This window comes from Neopsephotus bourkii, unplaced genomic scaffold, assembly GCF_033783945.1.
Source record: "Neopsephotus bourkii isolate Nb327-2 ecotype Australia unplaced genomic scaffold, CSIRO-AGI_Nbou_v1 NB_940, whole genome shotgun sequence".
In the NCBI taxonomy this organism is placed as follows: domain Eukaryota; kingdom Metazoa; phylum Chordata; class Aves; order Psittaciformes; family Psittacidae; genus Neopsephotus; species Neopsephotus bourkii.
The window spans coordinates 186,498-213,055 of NW_026901434.1; the positions used below are offsets into that span (position 1 = coordinate 186,498).

General features: G+C 55.1%; 4 protein-coding genes across 7 annotated transcripts; 2 read left to right on the forward strand and 2 right to left on the reverse strand.

The window, feature by feature from the left end:
- Positions 1-627: 627 nt before the first annotated feature.
- Positions 628-9,534, reverse strand: INTS15 (integrator complex subunit 15). Of its 3 annotated transcripts, none has more exons than XM_061358156.1 (6): positions 9,403-9,534; positions 7,373-7,594; positions 5,970-6,135; positions 3,566-4,093; positions 1,981-2,020; positions 628-1,401 (listed from the first exon to the last, which is right to left on the reverse strand). In XM_061358156.1, exons 2-6 carry the CDS (start codon positions 7,553-7,555, stop codon positions 1,194-1,196), a joined length of 1,125 nt encoding a protein of 374 aa, XP_061214140.1. In that variant the 5' UTR covers positions 7,556-7,594; positions 9,403-9,534; the 3' UTR covers positions 628-1,193. The 3 variants fall into 3 exon arrangements, with proteins under 3 accessions (XP_061214140.1, XP_061214138.1, XP_061214139.1); XM_061358154.1 differs by lacking the exon at positions 9,403-9,534 and adding an exon at positions 8,560-8,783; XM_061358155.1 differs by lacking the exons at positions 1,981-2,020; positions 9,403-9,534 and adding an exon at positions 8,560-8,783 and having other exon boundaries at positions 1,252-1,401.
- Positions 9,510-14,235, forward strand: LOC133214844 (deoxyribonuclease-1-like). Of its 2 annotated transcripts, none has more exons than XM_061358158.1 (9): positions 9,510-9,705; positions 10,792-10,973; positions 11,655-11,743; positions 11,911-11,994; positions 12,133-12,248; positions 13,051-13,163; positions 13,437-13,591; positions 13,668-13,764; positions 14,028-14,235. In XM_061358158.1, exons 1-9 carry the CDS (start codon positions 9,657-9,659, stop codon positions 14,079-14,081), a joined length of 939 nt encoding a protein of 312 aa, XP_061214142.1. In that variant the 5' UTR covers positions 9,510-9,656; the 3' UTR covers positions 14,082-14,235. The 2 variants fall into 2 exon arrangements, with proteins under 2 accessions (XP_061214142.1, XP_061214141.1); XM_061358157.1 differs by lacking the exon at positions 9,510-9,705 and adding an exon at positions 10,168-10,308.
- A 1,583-nt stretch (positions 14,236-15,818) lies between these two features.
- Positions 15,819-19,044, forward strand: LOC133214847 (deoxyribonuclease-1-like 2). The gene is made up of 8 exons (XM_061358164.1): positions 15,819-15,965; positions 16,240-16,328; positions 17,263-17,346; positions 17,459-17,559; positions 17,634-17,746; positions 17,945-18,099; positions 18,189-18,285; positions 18,961-19,044. Exons 1-8 carry the CDS (start codon positions 15,819-15,821, stop codon positions 19,009-19,011), a joined length of 837 nt encoding a protein of 278 aa, XP_061214148.1. The 3' UTR covers positions 19,012-19,044.
- Positions 19,045-19,268: 224 nt separating this feature from the next.
- ECI1 (enoyl-CoA delta isomerase 1) lies at positions 19,269-25,691 on the reverse strand. The gene is made up of 7 exons (XM_061358174.1): positions 25,572-25,691; positions 25,231-25,359; positions 24,140-24,267; positions 23,400-23,546; positions 21,962-22,083; positions 21,184-21,362; positions 19,269-19,755 (listed from the first exon to the last, which is right to left on the reverse strand). Exons 1-7 carry the CDS (start codon positions 25,612-25,614, stop codon positions 19,592-19,594), a joined length of 912 nt encoding a protein of 303 aa, XP_061214158.1. The 5' UTR covers positions 25,615-25,691; the 3' UTR covers positions 19,269-19,591.
- Positions 25,692-26,558: the final 867 nt, after the last annotated feature.

A 26,558-nucleotide genomic window follows, 5' to 3' on the forward strand; every position in this document is an offset into this window, starting at 1 on the left:
GACCTACACTGATGCCCTCATCCATCTGCCTGAGCCCCTCAGGGCTGACCAAAAGTAAAAGCGTATTATTTTCCTTTACCAAGAAGAGCAAAATAAGAGTTTCCTTTCCAGCGGTTCTGTTCAAAACGTTTTCACATCTGGTTTTTCATAGGCAGTGCAGAACCACAGCTATCACACTTCCCCCAGTAAGGACAAGAACTTTGAAGGTCTTTGTTGTAGTCACCAATGTGTAGAAAAAGACTTTCCTTCCTTGCTTTTTTACCCAGCAGAAGGAGCTCAGAGAAACACAGCACGGCAAGAGAGCTCTGTTAAAGGGGCTAGAGGGCATGCTTTGCTGTAGTGCCAACAGCAGCACGCTCTGTTGCCCCTCCTAAACGCATCCGCACCCCCCTACACCTCACTCGGAGCAGCCAGCCTGCCCTTGGCCAGCTTTCCAGCCAGCTGTGATCAAAAGCACTGGATCTCACCCCAAAGTTTCATGAATCGCTGAATGAAGCAAGTAAAGAGGGCATTCCCCACCCTAGAGATGAGGGGTGACTGCAGCCATAAAGGGGTTTTGTTCCCTCCCTAGAGCAGGCCCAACACATTGACCTGTCTAATCAATGCTAGAAAGATAAAGTGGCAGAATTACTTTATACTTCTTAAATTGTCTCCTTTAATAGGAAGTGCTGCTTTGCTCTACCTTGTGCTTCTGAAACAAACATTTGTGTTCCAAAAATATACAGTGTACACATACTCTGTAGCTATAGATACAAACATTTACAAAGAAATGAGCAGGCTGGAGTGGACAAGCTTGGGAAAAATCTCACACCTCTCTTGTTGGCCCTCCTAGAGGTGGGCTCAGTGTGCCATCAACTGATCAGGGCTATGGAGAAACACATAATTGAGAAATGTACCTTTGGTGAGTCCATGAAACAATGGGGATCAAGAACTTCCACACACTACAGAGGTTTGAAGGTTTTGTTGCCTCTTCCCACCCTCTCCTGTTGTCCCTGTGATCTGCCTTAGCATCTGCAGCCTGCATCCAAACCGACCGCAGCCGACCTGTATGCATCTTCTCCACATCCAGAGGGCTGAGCCCTCACACAGGCACTGCTCAGCTTTACACCAAAGAGGAAAATGTGGTTCCCAAGACATTTGGTTTCATCTGCAAGCTTCCTCAAACTAAGGGAAACTGGGTACACTCTACAGTCCTAGCGGATCGGTCGGTATGGGAATGTCATTCCTGGTATAAATGTTTGCACAGGATGAGCCGGGAGTGCTGGGTGAGCCGGGAGCGCAGGGTGTGTGGCATGTGCAGGGTACCCCAGCGGAGGAGTATGGATGTGAGGATAAAATCCTGGTGGCAAAGCGCCATGGGTCGGTTGCTGTACTGGACCCGAGATCACCAGCTGGAGCAGGCTGTGGACAGGGATTCAAACAGACATGAGGATTATTCAGAGAAGGCTTTTGTCACAGCCCTGCCCACCCCACAAGGGACTGACTCTATAGACAATTCATAACCAACACGCAGCAATGCTGAGGCAAGAGGACAGTGACTCAGTTATGCTCTTTACAGCTTCCCTTCCCCTTCTTTTCCCTCTTTCCCTTTTTCTTAATAAAATTTGGCTCCTATTAAGGAGTATTATTAAGCTTAGGGTCAGATAAAACAAGCAGGGAGTTGGGGATGGGATAACTCTGGGCAGGTTCCACGCTGTAATTTCATTTTCCCTTTCTGTGCATTTATTCTAACACAGTCTGGACAAAATCATCTACATGGTGGGAGTCACTGAAGCGTCCTCCAGTCAAGAGTCCAGCTTGCAAGGGAAGAAGTAGCAAGCGTTGTCTGTCACCTGTATCCTTGTGCTAACCTGTGTGTGAATAAAGGCTGACTTTCAGAAAGTAAACACAAATTCCTAGGGGAGATTTTGCCTCACCAGCCCCATGTATGAGCCTGGAAATATGCATCAAAATTGACATGGCTGTAGAAAGGCTTCTTACTTGTTATGTGGTAGCCTGGAGCACACAGTTCTCAAGTCATCTGAAAGAGGACACAAGACATCACAGTAAGGGCAAAGCAGAAATTAGAGCGATTTTCCTCTCCACTCTCCTTTCTAGGAAAGTCAGATTACCGAAAAAGCTCCACTCATCAACAGATCCAGAATCCCAACTCTCAGACCAAAAATCTCCGTAGGAAAGAAAATGTTTCTCCATCTCACCAGTCAGCTTTCCATACCAGACACTTAACTGTATGTAATTAAGACAGAGGAAATAGAAAATATGACTCTGCCACTGAACATGGCATTTATGATGAGGTCAAAGCAAGGCAAAATTTACTCAATACCTGTTCTGTGCTGGTTTGGGGTGTTTCAAAACAGTGCTAGCGTAAAGAATGGGTTGGGGTTTTTTTCCCTGTCTTTCAAGTAGAAACTGCACCTTTTCTACCATCACCAAACTTCTGCTAAAGCAGAATAGCTAGAACCAGGGTAACTAACAACATACCCTGCCGATAAAGAGTCCTTTCTGGAATAGCCTGAGAACAAACTGTCCCTTTGTAGATAAACAAACTTCCAAAACACTGAAATAACTGTTATTTCAGCAGCTACTTATCCTGAATTACCTTTCACTTCCACGGTAAGAGCAAGCGTTCAGAATGTACCATGCAAACAGCTAAGAAAAAAACACAGCTGAAATAAGCCATTAACTTAAAAAAAATAATGCCCTTTTCTGCTTGTTTTTATTACATCCAGAGCTACTTTGTATGTAAAACATTAGAAAGCAGAACATTGGGATCTTACCAGCAGTGCTGGTTCAACCACAGCAAAAATGTCAGGCACCTGCTTAGGCAGAGGCCACTCTCTGCATCTGGAGTCTGCACTGACTGTGTGGCTGTTGGGAAACTTTAAACCCTCTGGTCACACTAAAAATTACCTGTTTTCAAGAGAATGTATCAAGAAGAGACTCTGGTTGACCCTGTGCTGTGTCTGCAGGTCTTTCAGAAAGCACTGGTTTTAGAGACAGGACAGAAAGACAAAAGCCACATAAACAGGCTTCTTTACTAAGTTTAAATGAAACCATACACACTGTAATGGGGTCTCATTACAGGACAGCTGAAGGCCCAGAAGTTCCAGATGAACAGTTTTGGTCTGCTTTTCAAACATCTTGTCTAGCATACCCACCTCATGGGTTTATCTGCTTCACGGACTCTCCTCTAGCAGCAAACTCAGAGAAGTCAATTTGAAGCACAATTAATCAGTGCTTTTTAAACAGTTACAAGCAATTCTGAGGGAGTCAGCCAGCTCTAACCCCCCTGTGCACACTGCAAGGTCAAAGACAAGTTCTTCAGTTCTGCAAAGCAACACACCAGCCACCTGCAACAATGATCTCTCCTTTCTTACTCTCCATCCAGTTATTTTTCCTCCACTATTTCCTGCACTACTACTTTCTAAGAGCAGCAGATTACTACTTCTGCTGCCAACACATTAATCTTTAATTCCCCCACCCCAAAACTTCCTCTTACAACTTCTGCGCACTGGAGGAAAAGAATCCCATGCCAGGGTCTCTGCCAGCCCCACTGACAGCTTACCTCTAGTGCACAGGAGTGCTCCTGATGCCATGGCCACTTGCAAAGCCTGAGCCAGTCTGTCTAGAGCCAATTCAATCTCTTTGGATGCATTGAGAGGATTGAGTTCATCAGATAGTCTGTTAATTTCCTCAACAAGTGGAACCACATGGTCAAAGGGTACTAGCCCCAGGCGCCCATAAAGGTTCTTCTCCGTTAAATGCCCCTGAAGCATCATGAGAACCTGCAGGACACTTAGATGCAGTTTTGAATACAGCTGATGGCAATCTTTGTCTTCTCCTGAAGTTGAGTCCTTGGCAATTTTGCTGGGAGGATGCCCATTTGAGAGAGAGGCTTTCTTTTTCCTTTTATAAGCCAAGGGGGCCTTCACACACCAGCGGATCAGTCCAGTTAGTGGGGTGAGCTCTAAAAACCCTATTGGCAGGTTGGCTGCAATAGGAGTGTTTAGAAAGGTGATGAGGATCAAACGGGGGTCTTCAAAGATCCAGGACACAATCAACTCCAGAAGATCTGAAGGAGGGATGAGGTCATCTGAAGATAGGAAAGTTATTGTTGGGTAAGACAGGCCTTGCAATGGAGCACAGGACAGCAATCTTTATTTAATCTCTCACACACACCCTTCCTGCACTGTCACAATTACAATTTCACAACCTCTCAAACTTTGCTGTTTTTTTCAAGACACCAAAGGTAAGATGCTAGTTTATCCCAGGGAAGACGTAACAACTTTCTGTCAACTTTACCTTCTCCACCTATTCTAGATACCACCAAATGCCAACATTTATCCTCTGGATATCCATGATATCCAGAAGTATCAAAGGTACTTCTGACATTTTCTTCTCTACCACCCGTCATCTGCCCAATTTTTCTTTAAACTCAGTCTCCATTCATCCCTTGCCACAGGAAGTACAATGGACAATGGAACAGGAAAAACTTGTTGGCACTCCTTTCTCTTCACGCCATTCCATTCATTTCCTTTTAGACTCATCTAAACAAGCACATCTGGTAGAAACTTAACACGACAACACAGTCACATGCCAGGTAAAGGATTATAGGATTATGTAAAGCTTCAAGAAGTGAAAGGTGCTCATGAGCTGCAGCATGGCTACAGACAAGAGAAACGCTGACTTCACAGCAGTTGCACATCACCCTGCCACAGGGGCGGGCTACTGGACTGAGCAACATACTTTGTTGCTTGTTGCATGCAGCCTCAACAAATTGCTCAGCACAGAACTATCTAGTCAGGATTTTTTGTGCCTGAAATGACTTATAGGAGAAATCATCTGGACTACAGAATTACTCATGTGCTCTGGATACAGAATTGGTGTTTTTCAGTATTCAACTTTTCTGAGAACCCAGTTTCACAGATACTGCTGTGTCACGCACTCCTGTCCTCAGGACATGGTAGAGACTGCCCACTTACAGCTCACTCTTTGAAGAGCAAGCTTCCTTGTCTTTTGCCACCAGTGACATCTCTAATAAAGTAAGGAATTTAAAAAACCTCACAATTGCTTCCTATAACTCTTGTAATTTCCCTTTTGGCACGTCCTTTAATTAGTTGTTTAAACTTGTGATTGCACAAAACAGATGTAAAATACTGAGGAAGAATATGCTATGAACTCTACCAAATACTTAGCCTGCACCTCTCTCGCTACCACCAAACTGCTTATCTGAAGAAGACCATGCAAAACATTTCCTTTATCAATAACAAATATATTTGCTTTTTTGCATTACATGTGGTGTTGCTATTTAGTGTACATTGTTCTCTAGTCTACCATGAGCTCTCTTTTTGTCTTTCTGAATAAATGAATCTTATTTTAGACACCTACACATTTCCAGTGTCTGAGCAACAACAGAGACATGTCATATCACTACCTGGTCACACATACAGTTAAAGAGCACACTGGAATACACTGTTGACTGCATTTCTCATCATCGCTCAACAGAAACCCAGCTCCAGTTTGCAGACATTCAGAATTTGTGTTTCTCCCCTTTTCTGTAGGATCCAGACTCAGCCCTGAGTCTATCTGCTGAGTAGGTGACATGCAGTAGGGAGGTGCAGCTGCCCAGCTCAGGCAGATCAGCTTTCACTCATAGAGCTGCTCCATCAATAAGCTTCCCATGTCCTTTGAACCTTTGTGGCGGACACTGTGCTTTGTGTCAGGAATTACATGGCTGCTTCTCTAACAAAGACTTTACCTTCAGTAGATAAAAAATAACCAAGTGGTTATTTTTATCCTAACCCCAGTGAGAGATGAGGCAACAGACACACCTCTGAGCTGCTTCTGGCAATCATTACATGGTCACAAGCACTTTTAGAACTTCAACAGTTAATTCCCTCACAACAGTTAACCTGTGTTGCATTATACTGCTCCTCTTACTTCAAAAGACACAGCTTGGAAACACTTACCTGAGGAGAGGTCGTAGAGAGCTGTGACAGATGTAATGAACTGGCAGCAGAAGCGAGGACTGGCACTGAATATCTGCTTCAGTGTCTGGATGGACCCTGGCACCAAGTTGCAGTAGTCATCGACCAAGGCTCGAGCCAGCCTCACACAGTACACCGCGGGGGTTCGCTGCAGCAGTGTAGCACATGAGGAAAAGCAGGTTAAACCCAGCCACAGAAACCACTATAGAGCCAGCTTCAAAGTTTGTGTTGCGTATACACTGTGCCTGCCCCCATCACCCAGCCTGTCTGCTGCTTCAACACCTGTGTTTCCAGTTTCCCAAATTTCAATAGTGCTGTCTCTTTCTGCGTATAAAATATTCACTCAGAAATAAAATTACCCTTTCACAGTGCTAAATAGGTGATATTTCATGTTTACAGTATCTGCAGTTTAAAATTGAAACCTTTCACATCAGTATTTTTACTTAGATTGAGATTTTCTTTACTACTTCAGCAACAGTTCTGTAGTTCAACTAGTTTAGTAACCTCTTAGTTGTGCTTGACATTTTTAATGTGGAAAAAATACTGTGCAATCCTCATGTCACTTAAGAGCTGGGATATGCAAAAAGCTACACCTTCTGCTATCCAGGTTACATCCCCTCTTCCCCCATCACAGCTCTCCAGGTGGGAAAAGAGGGACCCCACAGAAACAGTATTGCTTTCCTTTCTCCCACCCTTCCCTCCTAGCACCACCTTTCTGCTCTTCCCCTTCTGTAAAACAGGTGACTTCTGCTTTTCTTACTAAGGCAGCAGCAGCAAAGATGCTGCTTCCCAAGGTCTACAGTGGCAAATCTCAATGGACAAGAGGGAGACAAAGGAGAGCCCTAACAAACTGCATTAATGGAAGCCAGACATGGGTATTTTGTGCCCAAATCTCAAGCCAGACACAGGTATTTTGTGCCTCTTCTGCCATGCACAACCTTGAACATCAGGCACAGCTTACTTCCTAAGCTGTAAAGTTGGCTTCTTTGGGCGACGTGACCATGGACAGCGATGGTTCTGTTCCCTGTGTTGGCTGAACCCCCTACTGACCCCTTTCAACAGGCAGGGCTTGAGGGGGAAGGAATCAGTAAAACCTTCACTGACAGTAAAAACAACAGCAAACTTTCTTCTGCCAGTGCACACAGAAGTGGTTTAGCAGAAGTTCCCCCTAATGCTGGAACAGAGGAATGGACACAAGCACAGACACAGGGAGAACATAGCTGTGGCACCCAAATGTTGTTATATCAGCTTATGCTGCCATAGGAGCAGCAGCTGACTGCAACCAGCTGCCACCAGCCATTAGGTGACACTGCCCCAGCTCACCCATCGTGGCACTTCCCCCTCTCTCCTTCCCCAAGATTGCCCTGCCTGCACAGGAGTTGTACCTGCAGCCAGAAGGCAGCACACTCCAGAACAGGCACCCTGCACACGGCCACTGCCATGGAAACCAGCTTTCCTAGCAAAGCCATCCTGCTGTCATCTGCTTTGTTTCCTTGAGGGCTGAAGAGAGACGAGAAAATGATCTGCCGGACTGAATCCTTGGTTTGCTCTTGGAAATAATTGCACATGATCTCAAGGAGCTGAAGTTCCTGAAGTGAATTCAGTCTCTGAAAGAAGACAAAAGCAAAACTGCAAAATACACTGGGGCTCTTGAAGAACCAAGAGGTGAAAAGGCAGGAAGAGTAAAGAGTTAGAGCTTCCCTCAAGGGTTAGAAACTCAACCTTTATGCACAGCACACATACTCAAACTTCCTGAACCACCACTGCATTTACTTTGTTATAGTGAAAAGCTCTAGGTGGTGTTTGAATACCTGGATAACCAAGACTGGCTCTTGCTGCACCTGCAAGTGCTGCCCTGGACTGAGATATGAGACCGAGCGCAATACTGGGGTGAAAACTATTTCCTTTCTCTGCAAAAAACAGCACTAAGGGTGTTACTGGGCAGCTGGGTGGGGGGAGAAGGGGGGGGCAGGGAGGATGTCACAGCTGGGCCCTGCAGCCCCCCATGCCCCAGGCCCATGCACCCCATGATCACCAGCAGCTGTGGTTTCTGGTCACTGCTGTCTGGGAGGACCCAGCTCCATCCCACAGCAGTCACCTAAAACCTCTCTTAGGGCCCAGCTGCAACGCTGTGAGCCTGCAGGTAGCTCCCAAGGGCCTCGAGGTGCCCCGTACCTCCCCTCCCTGGGGCCCTGTCTGGTATCCCAAAGTCCTGTCCAGTCCACTGGGGCCTTGCCAGCCAGTCCCCTTCTGGCCAGAACCTCTACGTCACCAGCACCCCAGGGACCCTCCTGAGGCCTCGGTCCCCAGCAGCAGCCTCCCCCCAGGGACCTCATCCTGTCCCCATAAGGCCTCAGGCTCCAGCAGCAGCGTCCCCAGGGCTTTCGAGCAATTGGAGCCTCGGCCTCCACACCCGCTTCTCGGGCCTGCGTCCGGGTGCCGCTGCCTGGCCCCACGCCGTCAGCCCCAGAGCCTGCCCGGCTTCCCGCTGGCCTTGGCCCCCACCGCCCCCCGGACCCTGTCCGGACGCTCGGGGCCTAGCTCGCCCCCCCGTGCCGCGGCCGGGGCCCACCTTGGGCGGCGCGCCGCGCTCCTTGGGGACCTGGAAGAGGAACTCCTCCAGGAGCTCGGAGGGGCCCTTGTCGACCAGAGGCAGCGGGGCGCTCTGCAGCTGGCTGCTGAAGTAGATGTCCAGGTGGTAAAGCACCTCCTTGGCGGCGCTCAGCGCGTCTCGCCGCAGCAGCGAGTGCCGAATGTCGCTCATGGCTCACGCCGGACCCGACCGGGCCCCTATGGCCCCCCTCTGCCGTTCTCCGGAGCAGCGCTGCGCGGCCTCCCAGCACCAGAGGCGCAGGGCGGGCGGGCGGGCGCTACGGCGGCCTCACATGGACAAAACAGGGCAATCCGCGCTCGCCGCTGGCAGCGCCCCCTGGCGGGCTTGCCCTTGGAGGGGGTCTTGGGCCGCGGTGCGGGGAGGGTCCAGCCCTGAGGGGTCTCTTAGCCCCTGGTATGGGGAATCGCTGCGGGGCCCCGCCATCCCCTAAGATTCACCCGACACGGCCCCTCTGGGAACGCGGCAGCTGCGCTCGGAGACCGGGCATCTGGCCAAGGCCACTGGGGCAGGGCTGGGGGAGCTAAGGGAGTATGCGGGGTGCGGGGCAGCACCCCGGGACCAGGACGGACCCCGCCGGTGGGCTCCTGGGTCAGGCACCGCGGCAGGACCCGCTGTTACCGGGGCTCGCAGCTCTACATGCCAGCACCAGGGCCATGGTGGGATGCTCCGGCTGTGCTCAGCACCAGCATCCCACCAGCTCCCTCAAACCAGCTTGTTGGCAGTGCGGGAACGGTTGGTGTTGGTGAAATAAACACTTTTTAAGGTAAATCCTAGCTGGTGACGAGCGAGAGCTACCCATACCCCATAGTGGAGAGCTGCTGATCCCCACGAGTGGTCTCAGGGGTTCACTCACACCTCACAGATCTCCTGTCTGTGTCTGTGGCTCCAGGCACACTCTCAGCCCTACCTGTGGCAGGTGGTGCTGGCACTGGTTTGAACTGGTTGACTTTTCACTGAGCAGACCTTTGTTTCCGTGGGAAATGCCATATGGAGCCCGCAGCCTCACGCTCGCCCCAGGGGAGCGCTTGGCAAGAGGAGCGGATCCCGCCCCATAAATGCAGGTGCAGATCTTTCCTCTCGCAGAGACCTTGCACAGCACCACAGGTACGTCCCGCTCCCATCACCTTCTGCAGCTCAGCTTGGTTCTGCCGTGACTGCTGGGGCTGAGCCCGGGTGCAGATCACGAGCATCCCCCGGGGTGGATACGGTCCTGTACAGGTGCCTCTGCCCGGGAGGCTGCTGCACTCCCTGGGAGGAGGGAGGGTCTGTGAGGCTTTGGGCACTTGTTGCCATGACCAAATCACAGCATTACTAAACCATGGCGTTACCGAATCACTGCATTAGCAACGTGAGGGACAGCGGGTTAGAGGTGCCAGCCCTTGCAGCCGTAGCAAGGATACAGGGGGGGAAGGAAAGGATTTCATTAGAGCAGAAAATAAAAGTGAACCTGGAGGCAGCAAACCCTTCCTCATGTTGGGTGTCAGGTGTTCCGAAAGCCGGGGGGTTTGCTGGTCCTCCCAGCCCATCTGACTGGGGCTCCCGGCAGGATCACGCACTCAGGGCACCTGAGCTGGGCTCAGATGCCATCCGCTGGTGAAATATTACCCAAGGGAGCCGAGCACCATGGGAAATACTTCCCAAACACCTTTCCTGGTGGGTGGGAGCTGCTGCGCTGCTCGCCAGGGAGCCCTGGAGACTCCAGCCTGGGTGAGGATGGAGCAGGGCTGAGCCGGGGGGCAGAACACCCCAGTGAGGGTGCTCTGGGCAGGGAAGGAGGTGGGGAAGTGTGTTGGGTTGGAGGGATCCATCCCTTGCTGTGTCCCAGCACAGCTTCTGTAGGGTCATTTGAGGCACAGACCCTGGGGAGGGGTGGGAGAGGGACAAGCCAAGGGACCTTGGTGTCCCTGACTGCTGCTGGGGCACATCTGAGGCCAGGAGAGGCATCCAGGTGGATGAGGAACTGCTCTGCGTCACCATGAAATGGCGTTTGCTCCTTTGCCAGTGAGTTACCTGCTCTGGCCTCCCTCCAGAAGCAATAGGCAGCATGAGGCCCCATGTGAGGCAGAACAGGGATGCACCATCCCAGGGCACTGGTGTTCACTGGAAAACAGAAACCTCCCAGTGAAACCAGTATGGCTAGGTGGGAATGCCCTGGCCACCCCTGTCATCTGTGCCAAATCCCCATCCTAGCCAGGAGGGCTGCTACTCTGCCATCTGCACATGGGATGACAGCCTCGAAGCAGGTGCTGTCGCTGCTGGTTGCAGCTCTCCTGCTGCACATGGCCACCATGCTGAAGATCAGTGCTTTCAACATCAAGGCATTTGGGGACAGCAAGATGTCCAACCAGACCATCGCAGATATCATCGTCTCTGTGAGTGCTGGGGGGAGAGGAGCAGTCCTAGCTGCTCTCTAGTCTCTGTGATGCAGCCAGCTTGGGACAGTTGGACACCAGCTTTCTACAAGCATCCATCTATCCATCCACCAACCCACCCACTCATTTATCCTTCCGTCCATCCACCCATCCATCCATCCATCCACCCACTCATCCACCCATCAATCCATCCATCCATCCATCCACCCACCCACCCACTCATCCACCCATCAATCCATCCATCCATCCATCCATCCATCCACCCATCAATCCACCCATCCACCCATCAATCCATCCATCCATCCATCCATCCAAGCCTCCATTTATCCACCCATTTGTTCTTCCTCCATCACCATCTCCAACCTTGGGCTATCTCCACTCTTGCTGGTCCCCATCCAAGGGTGTGTGATGCTTGATGCTGCTCAGTTCCTCACTCAGAGCAGCCTGCAAGTGAGAAGCTGCTGGGGTGGTGGGTGGTAGATGTGTGTTAGAGGGCACTGTGTCACCCCTGGGTTCCTCCAAGCCAGAGGATGCTGGCAGAGGAGCTCCCTCCCTAGCTCTGGGGTCCCTCCTGCCCTCCTGTTGCCAGCCTGGGAGCCTTCACAGCCCAGCCCAGGCACCCATGGGTGCCCCAGGAGCAGCTCCCAGCCAGGCGTGAGCAGCTCTGATTTGTCCCCCCAGATCCTGTCAGGATATGACATCACCCTGGTGCAGGAGGTCCGGGATGCTGACCTGAGTGCCGTGAAGAAACTCATTGACCAGCTCAACAGGTGCCCCCAATAGCACAGGGCGAGGGGTCCCTGCAAAGGGGATGCTGGGGCAGATCCCAGCCAGAGCCTTGCCGTGCCAGGGCACCTCTGTCTCAGCCAGAGAGAGCCCAATGGATGCTGAGGGGCATCAGGAGCCTCCTCTCACTCTCTCTGCACCTTCCTCCCAGCATGTCCCCACACCCATACAGCTTTTTGGATAGCATCCCCCTGGGCCGGACCACCTACAAGGAGCAGTACGTCTTCATCTACAGGTAAGGGAAGCTCCCAGGTCCAGCGTCCCCTGTGTCACTTGCTGTTCTCCCCACTGGCCCCCAAAGGGTGGTGGGTACGTTTGGGGGCCCCAGCTGCAGCAGGAGTGGTCCTGGGGGCTGCTCTGCTCTCCCCCTCAGGTTGGACATGGTCTCAGTGCTGGAAAGCTACTACTACAATGACAGCTGTGGCTCCGGTGGGACCGATGCCTTCAGCAGGGACCCCTTCATTGTGAAGTTCTCCTCACCCACCACGCGTGAGCAGAGCCGGTGCTGGGGCTGGCACAGGGTCCCCTCTGTGCAGGGCTAATGCCAGGCAGGGGGGTTGCACCCTGGAGCACAGCTCAGAGGCTCCACCAGGGTCCTTCACTGCAGCAGGGCCTTCTCCCACTCATGGGCGCACAGGGGCCCTGGGTACCTGCCCAGTATGGCCAGCACTGCCTGCTGTTTCTCACCATGTGCCATCTCCCATCACCATCATCTCCCACCATGTGTTCTTTCCAGCTGTGTGCATCTCACATCTCCAGCTGTTTCCCATCTTGTCCCACATCCCATCACCTGCTACTTCCCATCTTGTGCTATATCCCACCACCTGCTTCCTCCACTTGGGTGTCATCTCCCATCATGTACCATTCCCCATTGCTTGCCGTGCCCTGTCACCTGCCATCTCCATCACATGCCGTCTCCCATCATGTCCCGTCTCCTACCTTGTGCCATGTCTTACCCCGTGCCATCACCTCCACCTCCCAAGAACCTCCCAAGGATGCACACACTCCCCCATCTCTCTTCCACCTCCATCTCCTTCCCACACCCACAGTGTCTTGGAAAAAATGATGGGAAACAAGCAGCAAACCCCAAACTACGTGCAGAGGGATGCAACTCCCCACTGGCAATTGCAGCCTGGAGGACTAGCAGACCACAAAAAGCCAATGCACCCTTTCCCTTTGGCAGCTTTTCCCAGCTGGTAGCTGGGGCTTGGCCCTGGGTAGTTCCTGGGGTTCCCACTCCCTTCCCGGGTGCTGCACCCGAGCTGGGGGCTGACAGCCGCCTGTCCAGCAGAGGTGGAGGAGTTTGTGATGGTTCCTCTGCACGCCGAGCCCAGCAGCGCAGCAGCAGAGATCGATGCACTCTACGACGTCTATACTGATGTTGTCAACAAATGGGCTACCAATGTAAGTGGTGGTGGGGAGCTCGGCTCCATCCTGGGGCAGCCTGGGGTACAGCCACCACGCATGGATGTGTCCCACAGGACACCCCTCATGACCATCGGAGCGGGTACCACCTCAGCAATGTTCAGGCAAGGAACTGCTGGGTGGCTCCAGTATCATTACTGGGGGGCTGTCCCCCCATGTGCTGGGGAGGTTTCTTGCTGCCCCTTGATATTTTTGGGAGCACGTGGTGCCCCCTAAGGCCCATGGGCAGGGACAGAGCTCAGTGCCCCACAGGACATCTTCCTCCTGGGCGACTTCAATGCGGACTGCTCCTACGTGACCAGCGCTCAGTGGCAGTCCATCCGCCTGCGCTCCCTCGATGCCTGCGAGTGGCTCATCCCCGACAGCGCCGACACCACCGTCAGCGACACCAACTGCACCTACGACCGGTGGGTGCCGCGGCAGGGGAGGGTGCTGGTGCTGGGGGGTGGTCCAGGCACTAACAGCCCCGTGATGCCCCGGCAGCATCGTCGCCTGCGGCACCGCGCTGCGTCGGGGCATTGAGCCCGGCTCTGCCACCGTCAATGACTTCCAGAAGACTTTCCACCTCCAGAGCAAGGATGTGAGTGTGTGCTGGGCACATAGTCCCACTAGCACTGGGATCCAACCTCTCTCACCTCCTGAGGCATGGGTGGGCTCCCTGTTCCCCAGGGTGCAGCCAAGTGTGGCCTGACCCCACCTCTGCACTGATGCAACCCCCCCAGCTTGAGCATTTTGGGGTATGCTCTGAATTTTGGGGTTGGAGCTTTGGGGTCTCAGCCACCCATGACAGTGGTGAGGGTCTGGACAAGCTCAGCCACCTCTCTGCTTTCCCCCCATACACAGGCTTTGGCTGTCAGTGACCATTTCCCAGTGGAGGTGACCCTGAAATCCCGCTGAGCCCATCCCCATGCTGGCTACCAGGACACCCCAACATGCACCTGCATCCCTGATGGGAGCCCATGCACCACCAGTGCCAGCCAAGCTGCCTGCTGTCTCCACAAGGATGTCCTCAGGGTCCTGTGGGAGTGGGATACTCTCTGTTGCCATTAAAAAATGACCCTGCAGCTCTGGAGGGAGTCCTTTCAGCCTACCCCCCACAGCCCCCTGTGCCCAAGCCCCCTGTCCCCCTGCTGGGGGCAGCCCCACTGGAGCTGGAACCAGGGTGTTCCCTAGGTTTGGGGGTCCCCTCCTGCCACTGAGAGAGCCAGACCCACAGGGTGATGAGTTCTGAGCTGCCGGCAGTAAGGCCAGAGACACCAGGAAGGGCTTTAGGGTCTCTGGGCGGGATGTGAGCCCCTTGCCGGGATGCAGGATACTCTTCCGACAGCTTGCAGAGCCTCATCCCGCTGGAACCTTCCTAGATGTGGATGGCTGACAGGGTGCTGACAGCGAGGGTGGGGGAAGCAGAAGGCATGAGTCAGTTCCCAGGGGGGTCGGTGCTTCCTGGGGGGTTTCGGTGCCGGCACAGCGCTGAGGGACACCAGACTCATCCTGTGACTGGGTGTGAGGGTGAGAAACCCGGGATGCACGGGACAGCCCAGCGAGCCCAGGCATGAGCAGCCATCACCTCCCTGCCTGCCCTGCTGCTGGCACCCTGACACAGCCACCCGCTGCCTCTGTGGGGTGATGCCATGAGCAGGGTGATGCCATGTGCTGGTGTGTGGTTTAACAGCTCCACTGGGGCTGCTTCGGGTCACCAATGGGGCTGTCCTGGGTGACCCCCAGAGCTGCTGCAGTGGATTGCAGCCATCCCCTCTCGCCAAGGCTGGAGGCGCTCAGCCTGCCTGACCAGAAACCCCACAATTTCCTCCTCTCCCCTCTAATTACACCGTCTGAATCACTCACATTAAGGCCATCGCTCTTCACCACCTGCTTGCTGCTGTGCCCCTCGCTGTGACCTGGGGACCACTCTGTTTGCAGAACCCCAAGTCCCATCCACCCACCCAGCCCTGCCGAGATGCTCCAGCACTGCCTCACCTCTACATACACCCTGCAATGCATCGGCACAGGGGTGGCTGTGCCAGCCCCACCCCACTGCTCCATGGGGTTTGGGTTTCCCAATGTAGGAAGGAGCCCAGAGCCGTGCCAAAACCCCCACGGGGGTGTCCGACTCATCCTGCTTTTCCGTCACCTCCGTCGGGAATAAAGCCGCCCATCCTGCTGCTGGGAGGGCAGAGGTGTCACGAACTCGGCAAGGTAAGGACCGATGTGGGATCAGCGCCTTCAGCCACGAACTGGGAGGGACTGGGATGAGCTGGGATGAGGAGTCACTCCCTTACCCACCAGGGCTGTGATCAGGTGTAAGGACGTGGAGCAGCCCAGGGTGCTGGTAGTGGTGGGTGATGGAGATACCCTGTTGAGGAGCAGAGCTGGGTCATCCCACGGGCTGGCAGGGGTGCTACTGGGAGGGCTCATGGAGGCAGGACAAGAGTCAGCTTTCCCTGGGACTAGCAAGCCAATAGACAGCCCTTGCCAGCTCTGTGGGCTGCTCCAGGCAGTACCCACCATGGCACACAGTGTGCCAGGACTTAGGGAGGACCTACATGGGGTGGTTTTCTTTGCTCTATCCCCAAATCTAAAGCAGTTTTGAAAGTTTGTCTCCCATCACTGCATCCCTGCTGAGCATCGCTCCCAATGGGAACCGTGGTGCTGGCACTGTACCTTCTGGCTGTGGCTCTCCCATGCATGGCCACTGCCACGCTGCGCATTGGTGCCTTCAACATCCAGGCGTTCGGTGACACCAAGATGTCCAACGAGGAAGTGGCGGGCATCATCATCAGTGTGAGTGCAGCCAGTGCCGTGCAGGGATGGGCTGTGTGCTGGGGTGGGCCCAAGAGGTGATTCCTGTGCCAGGAACACATCCATGGCTCCTGTGCCACGGGGATGGGATGCCCTGGGTGGATGAAGGCTTGTTGGGGACCAAGGTGAGGTGTCAGGCACACACCCTGCATGAGGGACATGCAGGACCTTGTGGTGCTGCATCCAGCACCATGTCAGGGTGCCCAGGCAGTAGATGGGCTCGCTCTCACCATTACTGTCCCTCTTGGTCCCGCAGATCCTGAGCCGCTACGATGTGGTGCTGGTGCAGGAGGTGCGCGACTCCGACCTCAGCGCCGTCACCCAGCTCATGGAGCAGCTCAACAGGTACGAGCAGGGCTGGGGCACCCGGCTGGGGTACCAGTGTTACAGGGAGAGCCAAGCTGGTTGAGCAATAAAGGGCAAAACCAGTCATCCATTAGCAGAGGCTTTGCTTCTGGAAAGGGGAATGGGAGGGAAGTGCTGCGGCTGAAGCTTGGAGCAGGCTGAAGCTTTGGAAGAGACCCTGGGAATAACCTGGGGAGGGGAAGAGGGATACAAGTGGTACAAAACTCCTCCAGAAGCTGCCATTCTCCTGGAGCACACAGGGTGGAAAGGGACCACAGCTCCAGCAAGCTCCATCTCCAAAATCCAGCAGCACAGGGCAGGGGCGAGGTGAGGGATGAAGGAGGCAGAGGCAGGCAGCCCCCAGTGCCCCAGTACCCTGTCAGTGACAGGGGGACCCTGGGATGGACCCAGTGGCAGATGATGCTGTGAAGTGAGTGGCTCAGGTACCCCAGTAGGAAAAGGGGCTGCTGGGGTGAGCTGGAAGTGCCCGTGGCAGTGCGGCACCACTCACTGGCTGGGGCCGGGGCTGGGGCTGGGGCTGGGTAGGGGTTGCTGCTGCCTTGCTGTGCTGGAGCAGGTACACCCAACCCGCACCCTTGCCCCTCCAGTGTCCCCTCCAGCACGGCCACACAGCAGCCGAGGCAAGGAGGGTGACGCCAGGCTCTGCACAGCCTGGGGCTGCTCATTGACCTGATTTAGCTTTGCTGCACGTGAAGGTGAGGAGTGTCCCTATGGAGCCTCCTCGTGTCCTGCCATGCCCCGGGTGGTGTGCACAACAGGGTGGCTTGGAGCCACTACACCCATGTCACCCCATGGACAGGGCACAGTGGTCCATAGGGACAGCACAGCAGGGCTGCCTGGTGCCACCCCAGGATGGTACCAGCCATGTCACTGGTGCTGGAAATGTCACCATCCTGCCTTTGCTTCTCCACAGTGTGTCCACGTCCCCATATGACTATGAGATCAGCCACCCCCTGGGACGGGACAACTACAAGGAGATGTACCTCTTCATCTACAGGTAATGGGCTGGGTGCTCTGCCACCTGCCTGCAGCACTGCGGGGCCACTGACACCATGGGGGACACAGGGGCCATGCCAAGCCCCAGGGTCATCACCCCTTTGGCCTTGCAGGACAGACAGTGTGTCTGTGGTGGACACCTACCAGTATGAGGATCCCCAGGATGTCTTCAGTCGAGAGCCATTCATCCTGAGGGTCTCAGCACCCAGCACCAGTAAGCAGGGTGACAAATGGCCCCTGGTGGTGCCGTGGGGTAGCCATGGGGCTGACATCTCTTTTCCCTGGCAGAGGTGCAGGACTTTGTGCTGGTGCCACTGCACTCAGCCCCACACGATGCTGTCGCTGAGATTGATGCTCTCTACGATGTCTACCTGGCCATTGTCAACAAGTGGGGGACCGATGTGAGTGTCACCAGCGCTGGGGATGGCACTGAGGGTGGGCACTGAGCTGCGGGGACCATTAGACCCGCACTAGTTCCCTGCTCCAAGGCTGGCGGTGGGGTGGGGACCCTGCTCCTGCCCAATCCCCTGCCATGGGAGGCTGTTGTTTGGGGACAGCCCTATTCCCACCCATCACGAGCCCCCATCTCCCTACTACAGAACATTATGTTCCTGGGGGACTTCAACGCTGACTGCGCCTATGTGCAGCACAGTGACTGGTCATCCATCCGCCTGCGCACCAGCGACATCTTCAAGTGGCTGCTCCTGGATGGCACCGACACCACGGTGGGGAAGTCAGACTGTGCCTATGACAGGTGAGTGCTGGCACGACCCTGCTGGCTGCCCCTGGGCACCCTGAGCATGGGGACAGGAGCTGGACCCACAGCCCATGTCTCCTGGGCAGGATCGTGGTGTGCGGCGCCAAGCTGAAGAGAAGCATCGTGCCCAATTCTGCTGGTATCTACAACTTCCAGCGTGCTTTCCAGCTGGAGCAGGAAGAGGTGAGCCGGGCTTGCAAACTCAGGGCTCAAACAGGCACCAAGGCTGAGCTGCCCTGGGCAGCACTGGCCCAGGGGCTGCTGACATCTAGCAGCAATTAGGCAGCTCAGTGCTGTCATGTAGCTGCCGCACTTAAGGATCAGCTCAAAACCGCAGCTGAAGCAGCTTCAGCAGCAGCATGAGCTGGCTCTGGCTGCAGCATATGTACCCCTGCCCAGCGCCTATCTGCTCCTGCACAGCTCCTGCACCAGGCATGTGGGAGCTCAGGGTGACAAGGGACCTGTGGGTGGAAACAGGACTGGGGATTTGTCTGTCCCTGGGGGGAAGAGATGAGGCACACAGGGCTTTGCTGGCCTTTCGTGGGCAGGCACAGGCAGGGTTCCAGGGCATGGGGCAGTACAAGACAATCCTCAGCCACCCATAGCTGGCACAGGGCTCCCAGGCAGGACGCAGGGGTCTCAGAAGGCAGGCACCCCCCCTGCCAGTGCTGACCACGGGCTGCCTCCATAAAGGGTGCAAAACTGGAGCCTCGTGTGTTGAGTGTCAGGTGGGAGACATCGTGTCCCCCTCCAGCAGGCAGGTTCTGGCAGGGCAATCACAGCCTCCCTGCCGATCCCACCACCATGGTGAGGGGCTCACCATTGCATTACATCTCCACAACTCTTGCCCTCCTCCAGGCCCTGGCAGTCAGCGACCATTATCCAGTTGAGGTGAAGCTGACAGCTTGAATTGGCCTGTGGCCTCAGACCATGATCCAGATCCAGATCAAGATCCAGCTCCCACCACCAACCCTGTGAAGCCACCCCTGCAGCCCCATCCACCATCCCTGTACAAGGGATGCTCCAGATCCTTGTCCGGAGAATGGTCGCAGCCAGCCACCAGCCATGCCCAGACCCCTCAGCCCACCATGGACCAGAGCCTGGGGACAGGCCACCAGCCAGGAAGCGGTGACCACCGACAGGCTGGGAATGAAGCATCCATCTCCTACCTCATTGAAGACTTTATTGACAAATCTCTTTTCATGATTAACTGTTGGATAGGAGGGAGGACATCCAAGGACCAGAGGGCTCAGGCCACAGCGGTGTCATGACCCTCTCCCTGTCTGTTCCTCAGGCAGCTGAGCAGACCGCTCTCAGGAAAGGCAGCAGTGGTGTCAGGCACTCTATGGGGACTAAAGGGGTGGCTGGAGTGGCCATGGGAGCAGGCAGCACATCACCAACTGCTGACACTGCAGACAACTTCACTGTGAAAGTCTATAGCTGCTGCAGCGTTTCAAGCTCCTAAGACCGGGCCTGGGTGGCTGGCTCCTCAGCTCTTCTTCTTCAGCATCTCCATGTACGTGCGAAGTGACTTCTGGATGGACTCTTTTGAGACAAAGCTGATGAAGTTCTTAATGTCTTCCTCCCGGTGAGCTACCAGGCGGTCCAACACTGTCTTCCTCATCATGGACTTGGTGATCTGACGGGCATGGTCTGCAGAGAGGAGAGTGGGGATGAGGAATGTGCATGGTCCTCACCCTGACCAGCTCTCATCCACTGCCTCCCCATGCAGGTGCCTCAAAATGAGGAGGTACCACACAACAAAGGGCTCCTTAGACCAATAGGGAAAGGTGTAAGAAAACCCCACCAGCTGGAAGCTGAACTGGATAAATTCTGATACAATAAATCATGATCTGTAAAGCTGAAACCACTTCTCTAGTGGAACAGATGACAGGAAACTGTGCACCTCCTTCTCTGATGCTTTCCAGAGCCTAGCCCCCCTCCCAATAAACAACACCAGGCTCAGGACAGCAGTAACCAGACAAAATTCTCTGCTACTTGAAACTGCTCTGGCTCTAAGCTCCCAATGACCCAGAGCCTTCAGCCTCTGGCAAGACAGTGCTCATGCCAAGCATGCTGTCAGAAGCCAGCAGCTGCATCCCCTTGAGCTTATCCCAACAGCAGGCTTTGGGCCTCTGCCACTCCATATGAATACATGGATACTGCCAGACCAACCCCCCCATGCACTGGGAACACCAAATTGCTCCAGCTCCTGTGTGCTACAGACACCTTCACCAGGGCAGACTCCTGCTCTGATTTAGGGCTCTGGGAAAGGATCTGCATGGTGCCTCCTGCAAGCTAGGGGAGAGATGAGATGTGCTTCCCACTCTTTGGAGCTGAGGTGCCACTTTAACACCAGCAAGGCAGGGCAGAGAGCTGCTCAGGGACCCTCTTCCACAGCTGGGACACAAAGTGACAGTCCTGGGACCCCTCTTTCTGTGCAGTTTCATTCAGATTCCTACATGAAAAGCAGCCAAGGGGTGCTACGCAGCTACAGGAGGTGGCATGGGATGGGATAGCTCGCACCTAGCCCTGGCCACGAGGAGCCCTCTCCCAGCCCAGGAGCCCTCTGCTGCCAGTCACAGAGCAGCCCAAACATGCATGTAACGTCTGTGCTGGCTGTCCTTACACCCCCATCACCATCTCCAGCTCAGCAGAGTGCCAAGGGTTGATCCAGACCACGGTGAACTGGCAGCCACCCAGGCACTCTCACCCTGTCTTCTACCCCAGCTCCATGGCAGCTTTCCTGGGGTAACACCCCCACTGACAGACACAGAGATTCAGTTTGTATCTGGGACTCAAACACCTCCAGATTGACTCAACAAGGGCAGACAGTGTGAGCCAAGCTGGAGTCATGTCCCTGCACACCCAGCACAGTGTCCTCCCATGCAAGGGCACTGGCCAGCCCCTCTGTTAGCCCAAGGCTGCCTGGACTGCTGGGCTGAGCTTTCCTACCTCCCAGCCATCCACACCTTCCCTTTCAAAGAGAACTGTTACACAGCTCCCAGGTACCAACTGGGGTGCCTGTCCTTCCCACTCAGACCAGGTCCCCTGCTCCCCTGTTGGAGGTGCCACCCATACCAGGAAGGGCCAACCACTGGGCCATAACAGCTGCAGCCTTCTCCTGGAGCTTTTCCTCTGGCACCAGCTCATCCACAATGCCAAACTTGAGGGCCTCAGGTGCAGGGTACAGGGAACCCAGCTGGAGGGAGCGCTCAGCAACTCGCTGTCCCACAACGTTCACAAACGTGTCCTTAAACCTAGAGGAGATGGGAGGCAAAGGCATGGTCAGGGAAATGAACAGCCAGCAGCAGCTGCACTGACATCGAAGCTAAGAGCACGCTTGGTCTCACTCCCCAGGCTGTAGGCTCAACCACACTGCGCAGTCAGGCCAGCAGTCATTTTGGGTTCTACCAAAGTTCCCCCTCCTCTCCGTGAGAGCTGCTCTATTTCCCCTCAGTGCCACGTTCTCAGGGCAACCAAGGGCCTGTGTCTTAGTGTCTAAGCTTTCAGAGATCTTCACAGTTATGGTGTTTTGCAGGTACACAGCGTGTGTCCAGAGAAAAGCATATTCCCAGGCTGAGCCTGACAAGGAGATCTCCCAGAACTTGTTTCAGAGTTGACTGCCGAGCCAGAACCGAGGTCCCCATTGGTGAAGGATGTGAGGACATTCTGTAGCCTGAAAGCTTTACAGATGCCTACAGGACAGAGAAATGAGGTGCTCTCTCCTGCAGCTGCCTGATCACTGACACGTAAAACTACACCTCAGTGGCCAATTAAACTGATCCATAAACTCCTTGAAGATTAATTCTCTTTAGAGACCAACACATAACACTAGAAGTGGGAGACACTGGCCTACCAGAAGGGAGCCACGATGCCCAGCTGGGCTTCGTTCAGGCCGATGGTGTATTTGGGGTTCTCTGCCATGATCCTGTAGTCACATGACAAGGCAATGAGACAGCCTCCTGCCGGGCTGGACCCCTGGCAATGAGAAGGAAGGAGTGAGTCTAGGTCATGGTTACAAACACTGGCAGAGTAGATATTCCCTCAGTCTCTGATTATCTGGTTTGGAACAGCTCTAAAGAAGATTTCTGGTAGGTTTACCAGGGTTTATCCTTCCATTTTTCAATGCTCTCTGTTGCTCTTTAGTTAACTGATCCATGTTACTCAGATCACAAATCCCACAGTGGTTATTTGCTAAAGCATTTTCTTGTAACCATACCTGAGTCTTTAACAGCAGTTGAGTTTGTAAACCTAAATGTCACAGAAACAGTTCTCTTCAGGGGCTTTGTAACACCTTCTGTCTATAAAACCTCCATTTGTGATTATCTTTGCCACAACTCCGTGCTTGGTGCACAGGATGCCTGCGTGAAGCCATCAGAGACCCAATTGCCTTCAAAGAGTCTACAGGCAGATACAGAACCAGAAGCTGCCAAAGCAGCACCGCACCAAAACATGAAAACAAGACACCAAAGAGGTAACAACTCATCTACAGACACAGAGACAGCACCTCCCTGCTAGCCAAGAGCTGTGGCTGGAGGAACACAACCCAGTGAAAAAGGGCTTATGACAAACGGCACTGCCCGAAGCACTGCTGCCCACAGGACAAGGGACACTTGTGCAATGCATGGCTGCCTCTCACCTCCTCCCCTCCAGCAAAGCAGTGCAGCAGGCAAGCGACTGGGCAACTCCTATGAGTCTCATCAGTGAGAAAGCAGCCAGTGGGCATGTGACAGGCTCCTACACCAACCACTCGGCTTCTCCAGCACTCGTCTGCTACTGATGCCCCTTTGGGCTCTACCACTCACCTAACCCCTCCTCCTGGTCCTCCAGCCAAGTTCTTGGGGCAGGGTATGGTTCTTGCTGCACAAAACACTGCCAAGGGCACCTAAGCCCCCATTGGCAGAACATGAGTGCCATGCAAGCTCTCCATGCAGCTGAAATGCTCCTATACTCCAGAGCTCCTGCAGCTTACATACATGGAGCCTGCAGCATCCCACACTTCCAGACCTTCCCACACCCCAGTGTGCTGACCAACAGACATGAACTTAGAATCAGAGAATCACAGAATAGTTAGGGTTGGAAAGGACCTTAAGATCATGAAGTTCCAACCCCCCTGCCATGGGCAGGGACACCTCGCTCTAAACCATATCACCCAACTTTGCCCAGACATCCCGACAACTACATTCCCTGTGTTTGTTTCAGCACTGACAAGCTGCTTAAGCTGTCCCTGCCCATGTGGTGCAAACAAAACAGACCACTCAGGGTGACTGGGATGGTGGATCTAAAGAACATACATTGATTACAGCAAGTGTCACCATGTTGGAGCTGTACAACCGGAGCCAAATCTCCTGCACAGCTCTCCAGAACTCGGCGTAGTGCTCCGTGCTCTTCCCAAACATCTCAGTGATGTCCAGCCCAGATGAGAAGATTTTGGGGATGGCCTAGAATTGGGAAAATGCAAACATCACTCAGAGTCACTGCTCAGGGATGACCCTAATGCACTCAACCTACAGCCTGAGGAAAGGGAAAGGACTAATTAAATATGACATGAACCAGGGTCTTTTGGGGTTCTGAAACAATCTCCCCAGTACTCCCACAGCTTGGACCATCCCATCACCATGGGCTGCAGGGCCAGGCCTCTTTGCTCACAGCATGATTTCTTATTATCAGGATGCCTGTGCTGGTACATCAGTCATGCAGCACAAAGCCTGTTTTGCCCCATTCCCAGGCACCCACTTTGTACACACATCACAGCTGAAACTGGCATCCCCTGGACAGTTCAAGAGATCTCAAGGGATGTGTCAGCTCTGCAGGTAAGCAGCTTTGATCGTAACAACAAATCACAATACTTGGTTGATGTTATTGTGCTAGAAAAGGGCAGCACTTCCAAGAATCCCCTCCCCTCATTCCGAAGCTGATCAAAGCTGCCTCGCTGCCCTCCCGTGCCAGTGACCATGAAGTCAAGAGACCAAGAACGAGGAAGGGAGCGGAACCCGTTGCTTGCACGTTAGATCCAGCTCAGAACAACACATACGGATGTTATGATGACGCCACGGCAGGCCCGGTCATTCTCTAGCTTCTCCAGGCTTATACAGAACTCGGTGAGGAAGTCCAGGCTGAGGCTATTGACTGGGGGGCTCTTGAACTTCATTGTGGCAACGCCTGCGCCACGGTAAACACAGAGACATCAGAACCCCACCAACACACTGCTCACAGTGCCTTGCCCAAAGGAACTGCACCCGCCTCCGTGCTTCCCAGCTCATCCAGATCATGTCTTCCCACTCCTGGCTCTTCAAAATGCCCTCAGAGCGGTGTGGCCAAGAACAGGCCAGACCTGCCTGCAAGCCGGGCTCACTGAGCCAGAGGTGAATCTGGTGCATGGACAAACATACCCTGTAGTCCCAAAGACCAGACACCTTTGGGGTAACACTGTCCATCAGCTCCTTTCTCTCTGGGCTCACTGAATAAGGCTTAGGGTCCTGCTGCTATCACAGCAAACATCCCATGCCCAGGGGATCACACACCTTTCCCACCCTGCCACCCTGTCCAGCACTGAGGGAAGGGCTCTGAGCCCTTGTCCCCTCCCAACAGCGCTACCCTCCCCAAAAGGTCCTGGAGTGCTTGGTCTGTGTGCTGTGGCCATGCTCAGGCTGCGGACAGCATGAGGACGCACCCAGGGCCCTGGCAGGCTCTGGGAAGCCTCAAGAAGGGGCACCCTTTGTTTGGTGCGGGAACATGGCCCCATGACAGCTATTCCTGGCAGGCAGGACACAGCAATCCCAACAGCTGCTCCCTGGAGGAGCGCCTGCCACTCCACCAGGTCTCCAAAGCAGGGACCCTGCAGAGGGGACGATGCACGAGGTCTGTCCACGGTGACAGCTAGGGTTTGCCTGTGGCACCCAAGCAGCACCCAGTCATCTGATGTGACCACAACTGGTGACACCCTCGTCCCCAGATGCTCCTCTCTGAGGGTCCTAAGCAGCTTAAGCTGGAATATGTAGGGCTCCGGTGGTTTCCATGCCCAGTGCCACACATGCCATGGGGCAGGCATGGAAGGGGCCCTGCCTGTGCCCCACAACTCCCCGTAGGATGAGGGTGACACCGCAAAGGTGCCACCGGCTGTACCTGAGCTCTCGTTCATCTCCACCTGGATCTTGTTGTTGCTGAAGGCACGACACGGGGCAAGCGAGGGGCTGGGGGGCTGCCGGATGGTTCTGCCCCACGCCGGCAGCCGGCGGCACAGCGGCAGCACACCTGAAGGCACAGCAGCAGGTAGGGCCGGGGAGGGCACAGCCCCACAGGGAGGGATACTGGGACACCCCGAGCCACCGAAGGAGGCCATGGGGCACCCTGACCACGGCGGGGGGACGCCGGGAGGGGCGGTGGGGCTGTCCCCAGGGCAGGGGGGGGGCAGGGGACACGGTGTCACCGCGGAGGGGCGCGGGGGGAAGCGGGGCAGGGCGCACCTGAGCGGGCGATGCGATGGGCGAGAGCCGGTGCCGCCGCCATCTTCTACCGCCGGCTCAAGGGTACGGGGCAGGAGCGGAGCCGCGCGTCACCGCCCCGCGCCGCGGGATACGCCCCCCGCACAGGCACCTCCCACTTGAAGCCACGCCCCCTGGAATGAAGCTCCGCCTACAATCGGCGCTACCGCCCCCTGGTGGCTTCAGACTGGCGGCACCGTCCTGCCCTCCCGCACTGTCCTGCCCTGCCCGCATCATCCTGCCTTGCCCGCACCGTCCTGCCCTCCCGCACTGTCCTGCTCTGTCCCCATCACCCTGCCCTCCCGCACTGTCCTGCCCTGCCCGCATCATCCTGCCCTCCCGCACCGTCCTGCCCTGCCCGCACTGTCCTGCTCTGTCCCCATCATCCTGCCCTCCCGCACTGTCCTGCTCTGTCCGCATCACCCTGCCCTCCCGCACCGTCCTGCCCTGCCCGCTCCATTCTGCTCTGCCCGCATCACCCTGCCCTCCCGCACCGTCCTGCCCTGCCCACTCCATCCTGTTCTGTCCGCATCATCCTGCCCTCCCGCACCGTCCTGCCCTCCGCACTGTCCTGCTCTGTTCTCATCATCCTGCCCTCCCGCACCGTCCTGCCCTGCCCGCTCCATCCTGTTCTGTCCGCATCACCCTGACCTCCCGCACCGTCCTGCCCTGCCCGCTCCATCCTGCTCTGTCCGCATCACCCTGCCCTCCCGCACCGTCCTGCTCTGCCCGCATCACCCTGCCCTCCCGCACCGTCCTGCCCTGCCCGCTCCATCCTGTTCTGTCCGCATCACCCTGCCCTCCCGCACCGTCCTGCCCTGCCCGCTCCATCCTGCTCTGCCCGCATTATCCTGCCCTGCCTGCACCGTCCTGCCCTGCCCGCTCCATCCTGCTCTGCCCGCATTATCCTGCCCTGCCTGCACCGTCCTGCCCACACTGCCATGCGGATCCCCACCCTGCTGCCCCGCT